Source organism: Ochotona curzoniae, unplaced genomic scaffold (assembly GCF_017591425.1).
Source record: "Ochotona curzoniae isolate NIBS_2020 unplaced genomic scaffold, NIBS_Ocur_1.0 contig_4514, whole genome shotgun sequence".
NCBI lineage: Eukaryota > Metazoa > Chordata > Mammalia > Lagomorpha > Ochotonidae > Ochotona > Ochotona curzoniae.
Window position 1 is genome coordinate 2,150,646 of NW_024466312.1, and position 17,914 is coordinate 2,168,559.

The window sequence follows — 17,914 nt, forward strand, 5'->3', positions numbered from 1 at the left end:
ACCACTTCCATGCTTAGTCAATTTATATTTGCATTTTAGCAGACCCTGTTACAAATACTGTTTTTATTTTGGGGTTATCACAAGGTTTATAAATTGCTACAGCATTAATTTAAAGAACCTGCCCATGAAAACTAGGTAAAAAGAATCGCTTCTAAACAGATTGTGCTGGTAGTTTTTCACGTGGAGATCTACAGATAGCCGGTAGCCTCTTCTGGGCAGGACATGTCTTAGGCATCTATAATCATCATTCCAGGGCTCAAATTTCATTTGGAAGAGAAAATGTTTACTGTTTTGGAAGCAAGAAGCCCTAAGACACACATGAATAAGGTGCTTTATGTTGTCAAATACACTTAAAATTTATTTTTAATATTGTTTGCATAGTTGAGAGGGATGCATGCCCATGTGGGCTTCCAATTAGGGTGCATAGTGGAGGTATGAAGGAAGAAGGGTGGGACAGATACACTTTCTAAGAGCTAGTTCACCCTACTGGAACAACATTATGTGATTACATCCAATTGGCCTAGGTAAGCCAAGGTATCACTTTATTAAAATACGTGTAAAAGAGGAATTTCTGGTTTTTAGAATGAGCATAGATATAAAAGGCTTTGCTCAATTCACTCCCTAATCTCTGCCTGGAAAAAAATTTTTTTTTCCATTGGGTGAACAACCCAATGGAACCCTTAACTCAATATATGGTGAGTGAAACTAACAAATCAAAAAAGCAGCTACCTTGGTCAGGACAGAATAAAGCTAAACTCTTTCCTCTTTCCTCATGAAGTAACAGGACACACTCCATGACAACATGGAGGATTTGCATATGTTTATAAAAAAAGGAATTAAAATTCATTTGGATGCAATGTTGAAATTCATACTTACATGTTTTCAAACTTCATAGAAAGGGCATACATATAATGAATTATGCATGGATTTCAAAACATTTTTACAGCCAATAACTGAAATACTTTTGTAGAGCTGACAAAGCAGAAAACAGTAAACTCCAACACAGAAGAGAAGCAATCGGGACAGGGAAGCGGGGGTTCAAGTACCTGGTAAAGAGGGGAGTCCCATGTTGAAAATCAGCCTACATATTTCACAGGCAATCAGAATGGAAGGTACAGGGGTGGCAAAGGGTTCAAGACAGATATTTCTAGGAAAAATGGAAACTAGTCTATTACCTGGAAAGACTTGTCTTATAGAAAAATCTATATCGTGTGACCTTTTACAGGCTTGTAAGAAAGTAATGGAAGATTTAGACTAGATTCAGCAATTCAGACCTAGATTTTGCTAGGCTAATAAAGCTCAAGTGAAACTAAAGTTTACAACCCCCCAAGTAGGAAATGCAAGCATTGTCAATAACTTGAAAGAGCAATGGCTATTTCTACTCTCCTTGTGGTGAAAATTTTGGAAATTTAAATAACCTATTGGGAAAATGGAGCAGAAATCTGAGAGCCCAAATGTTCATCTGTCAACATAGGAAATTAATGTCTAAAATGGATGAACCAGGATAATGGAGAACAGAAGTACTATACAGAAGGTAAATGCCAAAATAAAAAATTACTGTAGCAGTTATCAACTGATAGCTTCTGGGCTGAGCCTGAAAGAGGTGCAGGAGACAGGCTTTTTCTTTTAGCATTATCTGACTTTTTAAACTATGTACACATTATTTTGCAACAAAAAAGTCTTTTTGAAAATACCTATAATCTATTTTAAACAGCTGTCTGATATTAAAGAAAATTTCTCCCCTTCTGATGACATTTGAATCTACCGAAAAAACAAGATGAATACATTTTTAAAAAGTACATTTTAAAAAAAAGATGAACTGAATCTGAGTGGATTTAACTATTGTTTAAATCATCTTCAGATTAAGTACGCTAATTTAGCAAATTATATGTGCATAGCAAAAAACCCTCATTTCCTATTAATGGTTTCAGCAATCTTCATTTCTTATTTCTGACTTGCATTCTTTTTTTTAAGATTTATTTATTTTTATTAAAAAGTCAGATATACAGAGAGGAGGAGCAAGGAAGATCTTTTGTCCAATGATTCATGATTCACTCCCCAAGTGTGCAATGACCGCTGCTGTGCCAATCTAAAGCCAGGAGCCAGGAATTTCTTCCAGGTCTCCCACACGGGTGCAGGGTCCCAAGACGTTAGGTCATCCTCAACTGCTTTCCCAGGCCACAAGCAGAGAGCTGGATGGGAAGTGGAGCTGCTGGGATCAGAACTGGCGCCCATATAGGATCCCAGCAGCTAGTCCATGCCGCCGGGTCCTCTGACTTGCATTTTTAAAAGAAAAAAACAGCTTCATGAAATATTGAGAAATATGTCATTGTTCTTTGTAAAAGGCTGGAGATATCAATCAAGGGGAATATAATTTGAATTGTGAAACGGTGAATGTTGGCTCCTCTGGTCCTAAGCAAAGTCCTTCCTAGCCACCTTTCCAAAATATCCGATAATGTCTAAAGCTAATGGCAACTAGTTCTACCCAAGGGAGAATCAAGTAGCAAGGTAGATTAGAAATATACGATGACAGCAATGCTGGCTAGCATGCAGGTCTCCAACAAGGAATGTATCTCAGAAATTATACTGTGTGTACACGACCAAAAATAGTACTTAGGCAATCATCTGCTTATTCTCTAGATCCTTGTGTCAGAGGATAGCAAAACCATGAGGGCTGTGGTCATGATGTGCTGGAAAAAAGCAACAAAATCTGATACCCCATAGGATCTCCATGCATCAATGTGCATATTACTGAATGAAAAATTATCAGACAAGATATTGTTCAGTCTCCCTTCAGAAAGAAAGGCCAGATCTGCATTTTTCAAAAGGAACAAGATAAAATACAAATGTACAACTGCAGGTCTATTTCTGTCACATAGTTGCAAAAGGTCAATTAAAAAAAAAAGCCAGACTTCATTTATTTTTCAGAGTACATTTTTTAAGGCATATTTATTTTGAAAGATTTACAGAGAGAAAGAGAAATCTTCCATCCACTGGTGACTCCCCAGAAAACTACAACGGCTACAGCTTGGCGGGGATAAAGCCAGGAGCTTCATCTGCATTTCCCATGTGAACACTTGGCCATCTCCCACTCCTTTCCCCAGGCCAATAGTAGGGATCTGGAATGTCAGCGGACCATCCAGGACACACTTGTACCCACTTCAGTTACTCTACTGAAACACTCACTCATTCACTATAAATTAATTAGCATATTGTTAATCCTAACATCCATACCCCAGCACAATGTGAATTCACCATCAGACATCAGAACTTCATAGATAAAAGAAAATGATTGTTAACAGTGAATACAGTGATAACTTTCAGGTATATTATGCTGTACAACAAATTCCGCCCCATGTAGCTTTAAATCTTATCTTGGTGAAACAGATAGATTAGTTAAAGTAATACATAGTGACATTTAGAGAAACACACATATACGCATAGATACACATAAATGTCTAATGAAGTCACAAGTAAATTTCCAAAAATAAATTTTTTAAAGTAGTGACTTGCAGTCAGGGCAGTGGAGTAAGGCATCAGATGCAGCACTTAGGACTCTGACTGGGATGGCTATTGCATCTGTGATCGCCTGGGTTCAAATCCAGCTTTGGCTTCTACTATTAAAGCATACCCTGGAAGGTAGCAGGTGATGGCTTCAGCCCTGGGTTCCTGTCACCCATGTGCTAGGTAATGACTGAATTTTTGTCACCTGGCACCAGCTAGCTCTGTCCCAAGCAGTCACAGATACTGGGGAATTAAACCAACAGACTGAAGATCTCTCTGCCTTTCAACAAAATTTAATCATCTAAACAATTTTCACACTTTCCCATTCCTACCTCAACTAGCACAGCCTGGCTTACTCAGCTGGGAGTCACTTTAGTGCTGAACCCAGTTATTACAAGCCTATGAACTAGATTTCCGGTGTGCTGTGGAGAAAAAAAAATACACAAACCTAAGTTAATTTACATTCTAGCTAATAAACTGACTTGACCAAGAGTTGTGGCTGCCGGATAAGAAAGATTCCCAGAATGTTCCTCGTCTCGAAAAGCATCACAGTGCAGCAGGTACCTGGCCCAGTGCAATGCCTGAGTTTGATGCCCGACTCCAGCTTCCTAACCATCAGACCCTGGGAGGTAGCGATTGCTCAACTATTTAGGATCCTACCGCCAATGTGGGAGACCTGGATTGAGCTCCCAACTGTGACCTTGGTACCTGTTCCCTTAGCCATTAAGATATTCACACTGAATGCTAGATGTGAGTTCTCTCACTCTGCCTTTTCAATGAATTTGCAAAGCCAACATTTGAACAAAAAACCCAAAAAGCAGTACCAGAGTACAGCGATCAGGCATGTTGGCTGAGGCTGAGGTGGTAACTAACGTGGGGTGGATACTACCTTCTCTTGTCCGAGACAATTTCAGTAAATTTTTCCAAACAGGAGTCAGAGTGCAGCCTCTCTAGGAGCAAGCACTACAACAGATGTAAGGACTAGGAGGACGTGTTGTGCTAGAGAAAGGAGCATGGTCTCATGGAGCCCTTCCAGTCAGTGGCATGATCTTGGGAAGCCACTGAACTGCTTTGGACACTTTGCTCATCTTAGAACAGGAGCCTTTACAAGCAGAATCACCTGTAAATCTCTTCAACAGGTCCACTTTCTTGCTCCTTCCAGCTAGTTTTTAAACCATAGGGTTGTAATGTTTTGGTGGAATCTTCAGGCTACATTATTTAGTAACCAGGTAGGCAAGGGATTATTTTGTAACAAATTTGTAGTATTAATAAAAACCATCTCACAAAAGTTAACTTTTTGTTTCCTTTTGAAGATGAGTAAAGTTACCTTGAGAGCAACCTGCAGGGGCTCAAGCTGAAGTGACTGAAAGGTGTGGAATCTAACAGGAGTTCTCGGACCAGCTCTTTTGAAGGTATACAGCCCAAGTGTGGAGGCCTAAGCTGTGCCTGTATCCATAGTAAATAACACCATGGGATGAAAGCTGCACAAATGTTTAGCTGAGTCACCAAGAGAAGCTACTTAAATGGGAAAACTCCAGATGCAGACAGGATGGAGAGAAATGAGATGAGAAATGAGAGGCTTGTACAAGCAGTGGTGCAGCTCACTAATAATCCACCTATGGTGCTAGCATCCTATATAGGCCCCAGTTCATGTCCCAGCTGCTCCACTTCAGATCCAGCTTTTTGCTTCTGGCCTGGGAAAACAGTGGAGCATGGTGTGAGTCCTTAGGCCACTGAACCCATGTGGGGGACCTGGAAGAAAAGTTCCTGGTTCCTGGCCTTGAATTGGTTTAGCTCCGGCTGTTGCTGCCATTTGAGAAGAGAATCAGAGGATGGAAGATCTCTCTCTCTCTCTAAATCTCATTCTCTCTGTACATTTGGCTTTCAAATACAATAAATCATAAAAGGAGATGGGAAACAAGCCAGGCAGGCCTTGTTCTAAGTATTCTTCAGTAGAGCAAAGAACAGGATGCATATTGCTGAACTGAAGGTTGGTGGGTAGGAGGGGGTGTCAGGAAGACAGATGACAGGACTACTCAGCACTGAGATTAGCTGTACAACAAGAGCCACCTTTCCAGGCTCTTATTTAGGACACCTTCGAAGCATTCTGCTTCCAGTGGGCTTAGGAGCTGATCCTGTGAGTGCCCATGGTATACTCAGCAACTTGTACACCCTTATACCCATAGGAGAGGACAGTGTTCCTCTCACTGTAGAAATGAAGAAACAGGTTAGACAAGCTAGTGTAGGGCTGTAAAAGTAGCCCAAGTGTGACTTCAACTTTGCAGATGCATACATCTGCCTCATGGAGGTTCATCACAAACCCTTTAAGAAAGGACAAAGGCAGAGCAGCACAGAGCTTTTTTGATTTCCACATTAACATTTTACCAGAAATTGAGTTATCAAAAGCATGCTTTGTGTCTTACTTTACAAAAGTATACAAACAGGGCTGGCCCTGTGCAGCGCGAGGTTAAGTTTGTGCTTGTAGTGCCAGCATCCCATAGGAGCACTTGTTAAAGTCTTGGCTGTTCTACTTTCAATTCCGTCTCCCTGCTTACAGCTGAGGAAAGCAGCGGAGGATGACCCAAGTGCTTTGGCTTGCACACACTTAGAAGGCCAAGCAGAAACTCTTAGCTCCTAATGGCTCCAGCTCCAGCCATTGCAGCTATCTGGGGAGTGGACCAGCAGACAGATCTCTTTCTCTATTTTTTTCCCTCTCTGTAAATTTACCTTTCTAAAAAGTAAAATTTTTGAAAACATTTCACGAGTAATCAACAATCCCGAATTTAAAAGAGTACATAGTAATGCCTACTAATTGACTAGAAAAAAAAAAAAAACAATAGAATCCTCAACAGTATAACTGCTTAGTCTTCATTTATTAAGCACTTTGATACATATATTGTTGAAAAAGGTTGACCAAGCCATACATGAATTTTACAATTTGTAGTAAATCCACCTCCAAACAAAATAGCTGCTTTTTGTTATCAAGTAACTTTTAACATGTTCTGCTTAGGGAACAAATACACACTTGGACTACAAAGTCCATGCACTTTTAGAACACAATTAACCCCTTTTTAACACTAACCATACACTAAACAAATAGGACCATCAAACTCAGAAGGATTTTTACACAGCAATGGAAATGATCAACAGAGTGAAGAGACATTCCACTAGTGAGAAGAAAAATATACTGGCAAACATCCATCTACAAAGGATTAATATCCTGGATATACTTAACTCAGAAAAAAAAAATGACCAATCCAGTTAAGAAATTAACAAAGGATTTCAACACAGTTCTCAAAAGAAAAACAACAAGGACCCGGCACCGTGGTCTGGCGGCTAAGATCCTCGCCTTGAGCGTGCTGGGATCCCATATGGGTGCTGGTTCTAGTCCCAGCAGCCCTGCTTCCCATCCAGCTCCCTGCTAGTGGCCTGGGAAAGCAGTTGAGGATGGCCCAAAGCCTTGGGACCCTGCACTCACATGTGGGAGACCTGGAAGAGCTCCTGGCTCCTGATCAGTGCAGCACCGGCCACTGACATCACTTGGGTCATCATGGGACTGAAGGTCTTTCTCTCTGTATATAAAATCTGACTTTGCAATAAAAATAAATCTTAAAAAAATAATAAAGAAAAGTAACAAACGGCTCACACCTGTATAAATCAAATGCTCAACATCACCGGTCATCTAGGTAATACAAATCTAAGACAACGAAATTCCGTCTTTGTCAGAATAGCTAAAATCCACAACATAGAGGGTAATAGATGCTTGAAAGGATAAGGAAAAAAGGGAACATTTATACACTGTTAGTGCAATGTAAATTAGTTCAGCCACTGTGGAAAACATGGTCCAAAACTATAAATAGATATGTCATAAGATCCAGCAATCCTACCTGGGTTATTGCCCATAAAATTTGAGCACAACAAGCCCAATACACAATAAACTACTATGTTTATAGAAGCACTGTTTACAATAGCCAAAATTTGAAATCAACTAAGGTGTCCATCAGTAGATAAATGAAGAAACTGGTATATATACACAGGGAAATATTATTCAGCTACAAAAAAAATAATACTCTACCATTTGCAGCAAAATGGATTCAACCAGAGGATGTCATGTTGAATGAAATAAGTCAGATCCAGAAAGACAAATACTGCATGTTCTCCCTTGTGAGACCAATGCTTTAAAAAAACAAAGGAATTTATCAGTATGCCAGCAAATACGGTTTTGCAAACTTTTGTTTTATACCATTATCAAACCAATACCTAAGAATGTTATAATACTATGGCTTTAATGATTGTGATAACTTTATAATTTAATGTGCAGGGTGAAATGATTTTTGTATTGAATTGTTTTTTAACATCATTGTTTATATTCCCATTAAACTAAGGTATTTTGGTTTTTTACTTGCTAAATACTTTATTGGGTAAAATATTAAGACTTTTACTGTAGCGTTGACCTAAAACATGTATTTCAAAAGCTAAGAAAAAAGAAAGGGAGATATAGGGAAATATGGAGAGGATGGGAGTAAGCAAAAAGCAGAAACAACGGAATGTCACTGTGCTTTTAAAATTGAATCTACAAATCACATTAAATCTATTAAACAATTAAAATTTTAAAATAAAAAAATGCATTTGAATTACCACAAGGATGACAAGCCTTTAGAACACACTGACCCATCTTCTATACTAACGCGAGAGGCAGCAGCTGCTTCTGTGTCTTCCCCATCCCTGGATTTGCTCATTCCAGGCAAACACTGGGCCTCACAAACCTGCTCTCTGCAGACATCACCTATCAGGTTCACAGAACAGGTTCAACTTGAGACTGAGACAAATGAGATAAAGACCAAGTTCTACTCACTAAAGTTCTCACTCACTACACATTTTTCCTAATTTTATTCAAAATTCCATTTTCCTATCTAGTTTCCATTTTTCAGCAATTAAGAGAAAAACAAGTAATTAAATGTGGTAAAAGAGATAACTATCTACAAATTAGTAACTGTTAAGGGGAAAAAGGGAAAAAGAAGAAAGCTGCAAGTGCTGACAACTAATCAGCCTGTCAGATACAAGAGTCCATTAAAAGGAGCTAAAAGATGCCCATGTTGGTCAAAGCTTAAATCTGAGGCTGGCCTGTGGTGTAGGCCAAGCTGCTGCTTGCTACACTGGTACCCCACTAGTTCAATACGTGACTGCTCAGTTTCAGCTGCAGCTCCCGCTAATGCACAGAAGACAGTGGGAGGCCACCAAGCACTGGGACCTCTGTCGCTCAAACGGGACATCACAATGGATTCTGAGCTCCTGAATCCTGGCTTTGGCTTCCCCGGCTGCAGCTGCTGCAGCCAACAGAGGGGTGAATCACTGAATGGATGATCTTACTTCCCTCTCACCTCTGCCTCTCTGCATAAAACTTCTGACTTTAACAAAAACAGGATAGAATCACTGTGCTCCTTAAATATGATTTCAAACTATCAAAGTCACATACACGCAAAAGAACTTAAGATAATACACTATCTTATAAGTATTTCTGTTCAAAATTAATGTAAAAGTTAATATTAGGAGGTCAGGTTTTATTTGTTGATAGATTTTTCACAAGTTAGGTTCAACTTCATTCTTAAGTAATACAGGGTTAAATCATTTTTATAGAAGAAACATACACATGGAAATATGACTTTATTTATGTTAAGTGAAAGGGTAAGTACGACTGAAATGAAATATCTACAAGGGTATGTGCACAGGAAGTACAAACTTGTTTTAACAGCTTAACATAAATCAACTACTACCAAAAAATATTTCCAGAAACCAAAAATTATTCTGCTTAATAGTGGGGGTTGGAAGACGGAGCACAAAAGAGAGCATTAAACCAAGAAAATATGCAGGAAATCCCAAATGCATTTTTACAAATAGGGATTCAAATGATAGTAACAAACACAAGTCTCTAGGAATGTGACCTGTGAGATAACCGAAAGTGACTGATACTATACAAAGGACTACCACTGTCCCAGTCCGGAATTGTTTAATCTGATTTGCTTGGCACTACAGTTTTTACCCATCTCCATCAGAAGAAGTGTGGGACAAGCACATCTCCAGGTTCAGAGCTCAATCACCCTGAAAGTTCAGGGTCAGATATGTATCATTTTGTTCACATAATATATTTCTTGATATGGAAAAGTAGTATATCAAGGAAAGAATTCAAGTAAAATGTATTTTTAAAGAGTCATCAGAATCTTAAACTTCCTTGATATTGTAACATCAGGGATATTCTATTCCAATTTCAATGTCAACTGTCCTCTGTGGCTGCCAAGTCTTACAATGTGTTTCCTCATATCTTGAATATTGTGCTGACACTCAGTTTCTACGAAAGATTTCATTAAAATAATCTGCTTCTTTAAAAATGTCTCAAAATCATCTAATCTATTATTAAATCAAGATGAGAATACTCAGACCAGAGAGATCTTTCCATTTTCACTTGATATTCTACCTATTACCTTGAGGTCTTGAATATTTTGCTATTGGTAGTTACGTCCTACCTACTGTTGTATGACTGTGAGACCTCGTATGAAGTACGTATGTGTCCACAGGAAATATATAAATTGATAGCTAATAAGAAAATGTATACAATAAGATCCATGTAGATTTTTCAGCAGCAATAAACAGTATTAAGGTTCAAATTTTGATTCCCCCATGAAAACACAAAATAAAAAGAACAAACTAAAATGAAGGAACAGACACTACAGAACTGTAAGAAACACAACAGGACAAAGAGCTCTGGCACACATTCAGCTCTGAAACTCTTCATTACAATAAAGCCAGGGAATATGTGGAAGCCTTGTCGACTTACTAAAGAATGGCAAGCATCTTTGCAGAAGGCAAATGTGACTTTTGATTAGATCATAGCAAAAAGCCAAAGCAGTAGCACAACCACTTTTATACTAAACCACAGCTCATTAAACTTAGCTGATAACGTGGATAAACATGATGAATCAAAAATCATTTGCCAGTTCTGAAAAGAAAAATGCATTACAGCATTTTTAGCATCAAATCTATAAACAGAGTAAATTTCTAATCTGGTGTTGGAGAAATTTATTTTTAACTCAAAGAAAATTTGAATGCTTCTACCTATTTATAAAAATATGAATGGTCAACGGTTGGGTTCTCACAAACTGCCCAAGTTCAACTTCAAACACTCATGCCGTGTCAGAGCTGTCAACAGGAAGCAGCTCAAAGGACATCACACAGTCTATAAACCAGCTGGATGGAGCCATCCAGACTTTGCCTTGCCGGATCCTTTCCGGGCGATAATTAGAGGCGTCTTCATAGATGATGTACTGCGTGCAGAAGCGCTGATCAGAATCAGGCTGGGCATGGTAAGCAATGGTGTTGATGGTCTGCGTCACATCGCTGTCTGGCTTGGGTCTCCTACTGAGAATCTGCCCCCCTGCTGCAGTGACAAGCTTAATAAGGTTGTCCTTTGGAAGGCGTTTGAAGGTTCCTCCAAAATAGAAGTAGCATCCATCAAACAGTTTTGGTAACTGCAATCAGGGGAAAACAATGTTAAAGTGGATACAAATATACAAAATCACTGACAATGAACCAAAGAAATAAAAGCAATGGTTTTGAACTGTTATGGGGTATTGAGAAAAACTGTACTTCAAACAAATTAAACAAAGAAAAATATTCAAAGGGTTCCTAGCCATATTTATAATTTTTTTATGGCTTCTTTAGCTTCCTAAAATTGTAGGAATGATCTGGAGTAACAAACTTCCTTTTTCGGGTTTGTATGCATTAGGTGGTAGGGAGTACATATGGTCCCAAGAATTCTAGGATATCTGAAGCACAGTTGAGGGACACTAGGCAAAACTCCATTAAATCACAAAGTGCTACCATTTTCACAGGCCCTTGTTCACTTCTGCCCATCCATATTCATCTGTGTGGTAGATATAGTGAGAGGGGAGCCTCCAGGCATCCAGAGAGGAAAGTGCCAGAGCACCGCAGACTAGAAAGCTACAGCTGGGGATCCAACTGGTTATGAAATGTGCTTCTGCCACCAGTTCTGTCCATGAGTTTTTTTGTTACTTATGATACACATATTAACAGAATAACTGAGTACTATCTATTAAAAAAATGCACCATATGGCAATAAAGACACATTAGCTAAATCTGAGTAGTACTGAAGTCTTTATTCAGGCTACTTCCTATATGTAGGATTTACCTCAGATTCCCAAAGGTTTATTAGAATGTCAAGATGCCAAAAACCCATTAATAATATCAAATTATTGCCTTTTGGATTTTACTGCTCACAGCATGATCTCTTTGAACCAAGTACTTGAAATAGTCTAAATAAAAATGTAATCTATCACATGTACTTGTTGAAGGGGCAGAGATTTTTCCTGATGATAATAAAATTGTCATAATATCAACAATGAAAACTGTCAAAACAAAAATACCAGTTGTTCTTGGTTAAGTCTACTTCTTTGTGGCCCATCAGGAACTTCATACTTTTCTTCCTGCTCACAAGTTTTATTTTGCAGACAGGCTTTTACCCCTGGCCAGAAAAAAGAAAAAAAGAAATACAAAATAAGTATCAAATGAGCATTATTTCTCTTTCACTAAAATTAAGCAATTTACCTAAGTGGTTTTTCTTTTTCATGGTTGCTATAAGTTTTATTCTGAAAAGAAACTGAAACCTTACTTATGCCAAAACAAACTATAATAAAATTGGTTTTCCATTTACGGAACATATAAGATATCATTCAGGGCACTAAGTAATTGGAGTTGGTGCTGAACATTAACTAATTGTAATCTCCTTCTGGAAAATTTAAATCATACACTTTCAAATACAGGAATAAAAGTCTACATTTGTACTTAACAGCAATTACCCAAATTAAGGTGAATATCAAGTTTATCATTCAGCCCAGTCTACAATAACCTGAACTGCACACTTACCACCTGCATTGTTCATTTTGACAAGTCACATCAAAATGCCTATTAGACTAGAAATGATCTGACATTAGTAGAGTGCTTTAGTGCAAAAACACCTAGTTCAGCCAGCCACATAACATGGACTCAACAGTAATCATCAGAAAAACAGTAGGCAGAGCCTGTGACATATTTAGGACTTCAGAGGTACACACTGAAGTTGCTAGCCTGGAGATGACTCAGATGGGCTTTAAAGGAAAATGGACATTTGGATAAATGTTCCATGGTTCTGGGTTAAAAACAAATAGTAATAGAGATAACTCAGTTTGACATTGTTTTAGAGACATTTCACTAACTTGTTTCTGGGCAAGGAAGCTCTATGAAGAACCATTAGTCAGCAGCTAGCACCAACTGTCTGATGTCCAGCTATACTCTAGAAATGATGCGAGGCTTCACAAACACTCGGGCCCAATCATGGAGAGGGGGACAGTCAATTTAACCAAGTGGTCACCAACACTTCTAAGGCTTGTTTTCATTTTATATATCACTAAACCATCCCAATTACTTTGAAAAAATTAAGCTTTAGATTCCTTTCTTATTGAAAAATAAAAAAGGAGAACAATAGCCCCTGATTCATAGGGACTTCTGCAGACAAATGCCAAGAAGCATTATAGAAACTCAACATAATCATTCAGTATGGTCAATTTTGTCTATTCTACTAACAACAGATTATTATGCATTTCATGAAGTTATGTTGTTCAAACACATCATTTTAATCACTGAGAAAATCCCATGAGACTAGCAACTATATACTACTCATTTACATGTTCTTAAGCATTTAGTTCATTTTTTCAATGAACACAAGTTTAACAGCAAAGGTAAGCAGCAAAGTTGGAAAAATATTACTGGTATCTTCACTTATTGTCTAGCATCCTTAGCACAAAGCAAAAGTTTCCATAAAATTAACTAAGGATCCAGTGTTTAAGAATTGCAAGCCTAGTTAGTGGTTAAGGTGCTTGTATTTTACATTGGAGAACTGGGTTTCTACCATCCGTGTAAGAGACCTGAAATGAACTTTGTACTCCTGACTTCAATTCCAGCTTGAATCTGGCTGTTGTGGACACTTTGTATTTTGGAAAACTGTTGAAAAATTCCAGTGATAAAATTCTGTCCAACTCTTCCCTACTTAACTCAACCTTAGGACAACAACTCAATCACTGGCTGCCCTGTAGAAAGGCTTCTTTCTATGAACTGAACAAGCAGGCATTCTGCCACAAACACAAGAACATCCCAAGACAGTACCTGATGGAAACCGATTCATTTTGTATGATTAAGAAGGGGTGCCCTGACCAATAAATATGTAAAAGAAAGAGCAGATCAGTAAGAGGAGGGAACTCTATACTAGTTCAGACTAACAGTAAGCTTTAGGAACATATTTTATAAGCTAATCATTTTAAAACTTTCTTCCCTATTACCCCAAACTAACGGCATAATAAAAGTTCAATATATGAGTCAATCTGCAGAATGAGTGAGAGAAATTTGGAAAAGCTGGCATCTTCTAAAGAAAACAACGTGTTTCAGCTCTATTTATTAAATGCATTTTATTTATTGTGTTCTACAAACACATTTTAAAAATATTTGGAATCACTGAATTTAGTAGAAAAGAATGTAAGGATGTGCAAAAACATGAAGTAAGCTTCACAACGGTGCTCTCCCTATGCCACACTTATTGAACACAAACTTCATACAACAGGGGTTAACATCTCTACACTCAAAATGGGGAATCAAAAATTATTTGTGTTCCTAATATTAATTTAGAAAATTTTATCTACATGCTTAATTCTTAAAAATCTGTTTAATTTTAGATGAATTTCTGAAACTTTATTTTAAACCAATGAAACTACATCAGAATATTCAAACTTAAGTTCATTTGTACTTATGTTTACAGATATTCAAGACACTACTAGCTTTAAATTTCAATACATGATGGCAATGGAAACTCCCTATTTTTGTCCTGAAATTGAAAGAACTTGAAAGACTTGAATTTCTGTTACAGAGTCAATTAGGGAACAAAGGTCAGAGTTATAATCAAACTAGAGAAAATCCATGGTTTCCAGAGTCGGCTTCTGTTCATGCAGTCTAGATGATTAACCTTGTGAAGAGTAACAACCCTGGGAATGGACTAGGTCGTCTCACACACACACGATGAAATTTTAAAAAAATATGTAACACTATTCATTATCACAAAACTAAACAAAGGAATTTAAAAGGAAAGCATTTTTAAAGTCTGGAAAACCAATCCCAAAACCACACAACAGTACTTTTTGGTTAGAGAAACAAGAGAAAACTCTTTAAAGCAAAATATTCTATTTCCTTTTCACCTTTTCATTAAATAATAAAGGATATAATTATTTATTCTAAGAAAATAATTTCCTGAAAATTATTACAACAGCAGCTACTATTTAGATCACATGTAGTTGTATCTTTCCAGCAACACTGACTCACTGCTCCGAGGGGAACTAGCTGCAAGGTGAGGCTCCTGTGTTCCTCACATTTTCTCAACTTGTCCATACTGCGCCTCCCCACCCCGTTTTTATTAAATAAATAAATGTTTCTGTTTAAAGACACTTTATTTTTACTTCTGACTCATTGGCATTGAATTAAGGGGCAACAGCACAGAGACTTGGGCCTTAACAAAACTCCAGAGACAGAAGTATTCTCTCCAAAAGCCACCTCACAGTCTTTTGAGCTCAGGAGTGTAGACATTCAGAGGTCATTTCAAACAGTGAAATAACCAACAAAAACACAAGATATGGCTCTCACATGTCCTTTGCACTTCTTACAGTACGAGCTGAAAAGGAATGCAGAGTGCCACCTAATTTTACCTCAGCTGGGAGCACACATTGTTTGCAACTTGTGCATGTCTACAAAAGGTTCAATATTGATTTGGTGGATTATGAAAAACTTTTAGCAAATAAGCAAAATCACAAAAACAGGATTTACTGTGTTTTATTTTTATTTCAAGGGAAGGAAATAAAATGCAATGAAGTTAACTAGCTTAAATTTATTTATCTACTAAACAGAACAGAAATTTAACCCCAAGTCAATTTACTTTTCTAAAGCTTATCTATTGTACACTATAGTTTCCTGGCATCTAAGATTAATTTGGGGTCTATGAGGCATGAAAAGATCAAAACCTTTCAGGAGATATTGCTTAATACATAAAAGTCCAAAAATTGGAACAATCGGATACTCAACTCTGAAAAGCAAAGCTTTGTCCAGAAGTTTCCTTTTCTAAGCTTGGGCTTCTTAATGGATATTCAAATCCAACACGCATGCCTGTGGCATCTGAAGTCCCCTAGGATGTGACTGCTTTTTTCAGTTTTGACTGTGTTTTGGAACAATCCTTCAAAAAGTTCATGGAAAAAGGAATTAAAAGGTAAGCCGGTTTTGGTGGAAAATATTTTGACATCCATGCACAGCTTTTTATAACACGCTTTTTCCATAATCTCTTTTTTAAACATGGACTGTTTGAAAGGTTTACTGACAGAGTATGCATGAGAGAGAGAGACTTCTTTCATCCACTAGTTCATTCCTCAAGTACTTCTGACAGACAGGGCTAAGCCAGAAAGATGCCAGCAGCCAGGAACTCCCAAGTGGCTCTCCCATGTGGATGGCAGACCCAGCCCTGACCCAAGTCCTGGCCACTGTGGCCCTGTGAGGAGTAAACCAGCAGACAGAAGATTTTTTTCTCTCCTTCTTCCCTGCTAACTCTGTCCTTAAAATAATAGAGAAAGAAATCTTTCAAGGGAAAAAACCCACATATATCAATGGATGGAAACTGTCATTTCAGCTGCATGAATCACTGATACTGCCTTTCAACACTATTCCTAGTTCTATATGGGAGAAGAGGAGGGTAAGAATTAACAAAAGGGTAGGCAAAAAGGATTTCTGAATAAGCAATTATATACAAGTAGTTACATAATATGACTAAGGGGGAATGAATCTCCCAAACAAGGATCTGTGAAAGGTCTATGAGGCAGTTACCAGCAAAGAAGGCTATCGAATTTCCTCACTTTTTAAAAGCTAAATTACTAAAAGCTTAAATCTACGTTTTAAAGATGTACCATTCTTCTAGAACTACAAGCTATTTGTAACTGAAATAGCACCAAAAATACACAGAATTAACATACTCTCAATCAGCACTAAACATTCTTCAAAAAAATTAAAATGCAGAATTAAACATCACTCTACATCAAAACCAAAAGCCCTATACGTTGTTAGATCCAAACAAGAATTTGTCACTCAATTTTAACAGTACATAAGCAAAATAAATACTGCTGAATTTCTTGTCTGCATCTATTAAAAAAAAAAAGCACTCAGCTAATCGAAGCAAAACAGCATTTTTGCAAAAACTTTCATATTAGGCTTTTTAATAATGTAGATCATAATACTGAGCTTTGAATAAAAGCAAAGTCATCAGAGCAAGCCTTCTACAACAACAGAAATGGAAAAGCAACTTATACAACTGTAATTCACACACACACAAAAATGAGTAGCAAAAAAAATCCCTACAGAAATGAATATAGTTTATAAAATTCCACAGAAAGCTGTGAAAGAACATTAAAATAGCAGAAAGTGGGCCTGGCAGCATGGCCTAGTGGCTAAAATCCTTGCCTTGAATATACCAGGATCCCATAAGGACACTGGTTCTAATCCCGGCAGCTCCACTTCCCATCCCTGCTTGTGGCCTGGGAAAGCAGTTGAGGATGGCTGAAAGCCTTGGGATGCTGCACCCGCATGGGAGACCTGGAGGAAGTTCCTGACTCCTGGCTCCTGGTTTCGGTTTGGCACAGCACCGGCCATTGCAATCACTTTGGGAGTGAATCATCGGACACAAGATCTTCCTCTCTCTCCTCCTCTCTGTATATCTGACTTTGTAATGAAAAGGAAATAAATCTTAAAAAAAGAATAGCAGAAAGTTCCACTCATGTTAAATACATCTAGATTTGATGTATCTGGAGCATCACAGAAAATACTGTCACAGATGAATAAATTTTGTGAATTCATAGTCAACCAGTTATTTATTAATTTGGCTAGTTTAAAATCAACATAGCAGTTCTAAGCATACTTGTTCATGTAATGATATATATTTTACTTAATGCATATTGAGAAACAGATTCTTGGAAAAAGCATATTCACAACATTTTCTTAAAACTTGGGTATAAAAGTTCTAAGATATTATTAAGGTCCCTCAGAAATTATAAAATATGTAATTACAAGACAAGTTTAATTTGCTACAAAAAGTTTTTTGAAATCTGTTCATTATTTTTCTGGAATACATTTTAAAAAGATTTACTTATTTTTATTTGAAAGGCAGAGCTCCAGAAAAAAGACAGAGAAATTAGTCTTTTTCCTGCTTTTCACATTGCAAATGGCCACAATGGCATCCTAGAAGAATTTCTGGTATTAGAAGAAGTTTTTCACTACTGTGAGAATC

The 17,914-nt window shown here is 37.6% G+C and overlaps 1 protein-coding gene across 1 annotated transcript in view; it reads right to left on the minus strand.

Annotated features, from left to right (window-relative positions):
* Nucleotides 1-10,499: 10,499 nt before the first annotated feature.
* BARD1 (BRCA1 associated RING domain 1) overlaps nt 10,500-17,914 on the minus strand; it is a 121,354-nt gene continuing 113,939 nt past the window's right edge. The window contains exons 14-15 of the mRNA XM_040986438.1: nt 11,943-12,040; nt 10,500-11,027 (exon numbers count right to left, since the gene is read on the minus strand). Of these exons, the coding sequence (XP_040842372.1) occupies nt 10,683-11,027; nt 11,943-12,040 (443 nt within the window). The 3' untranslated portion in view covers nt 10,500-10,682. The remainder of the gene's footprint in view (nt 11,028-11,942; nt 12,041-17,914) is intronic.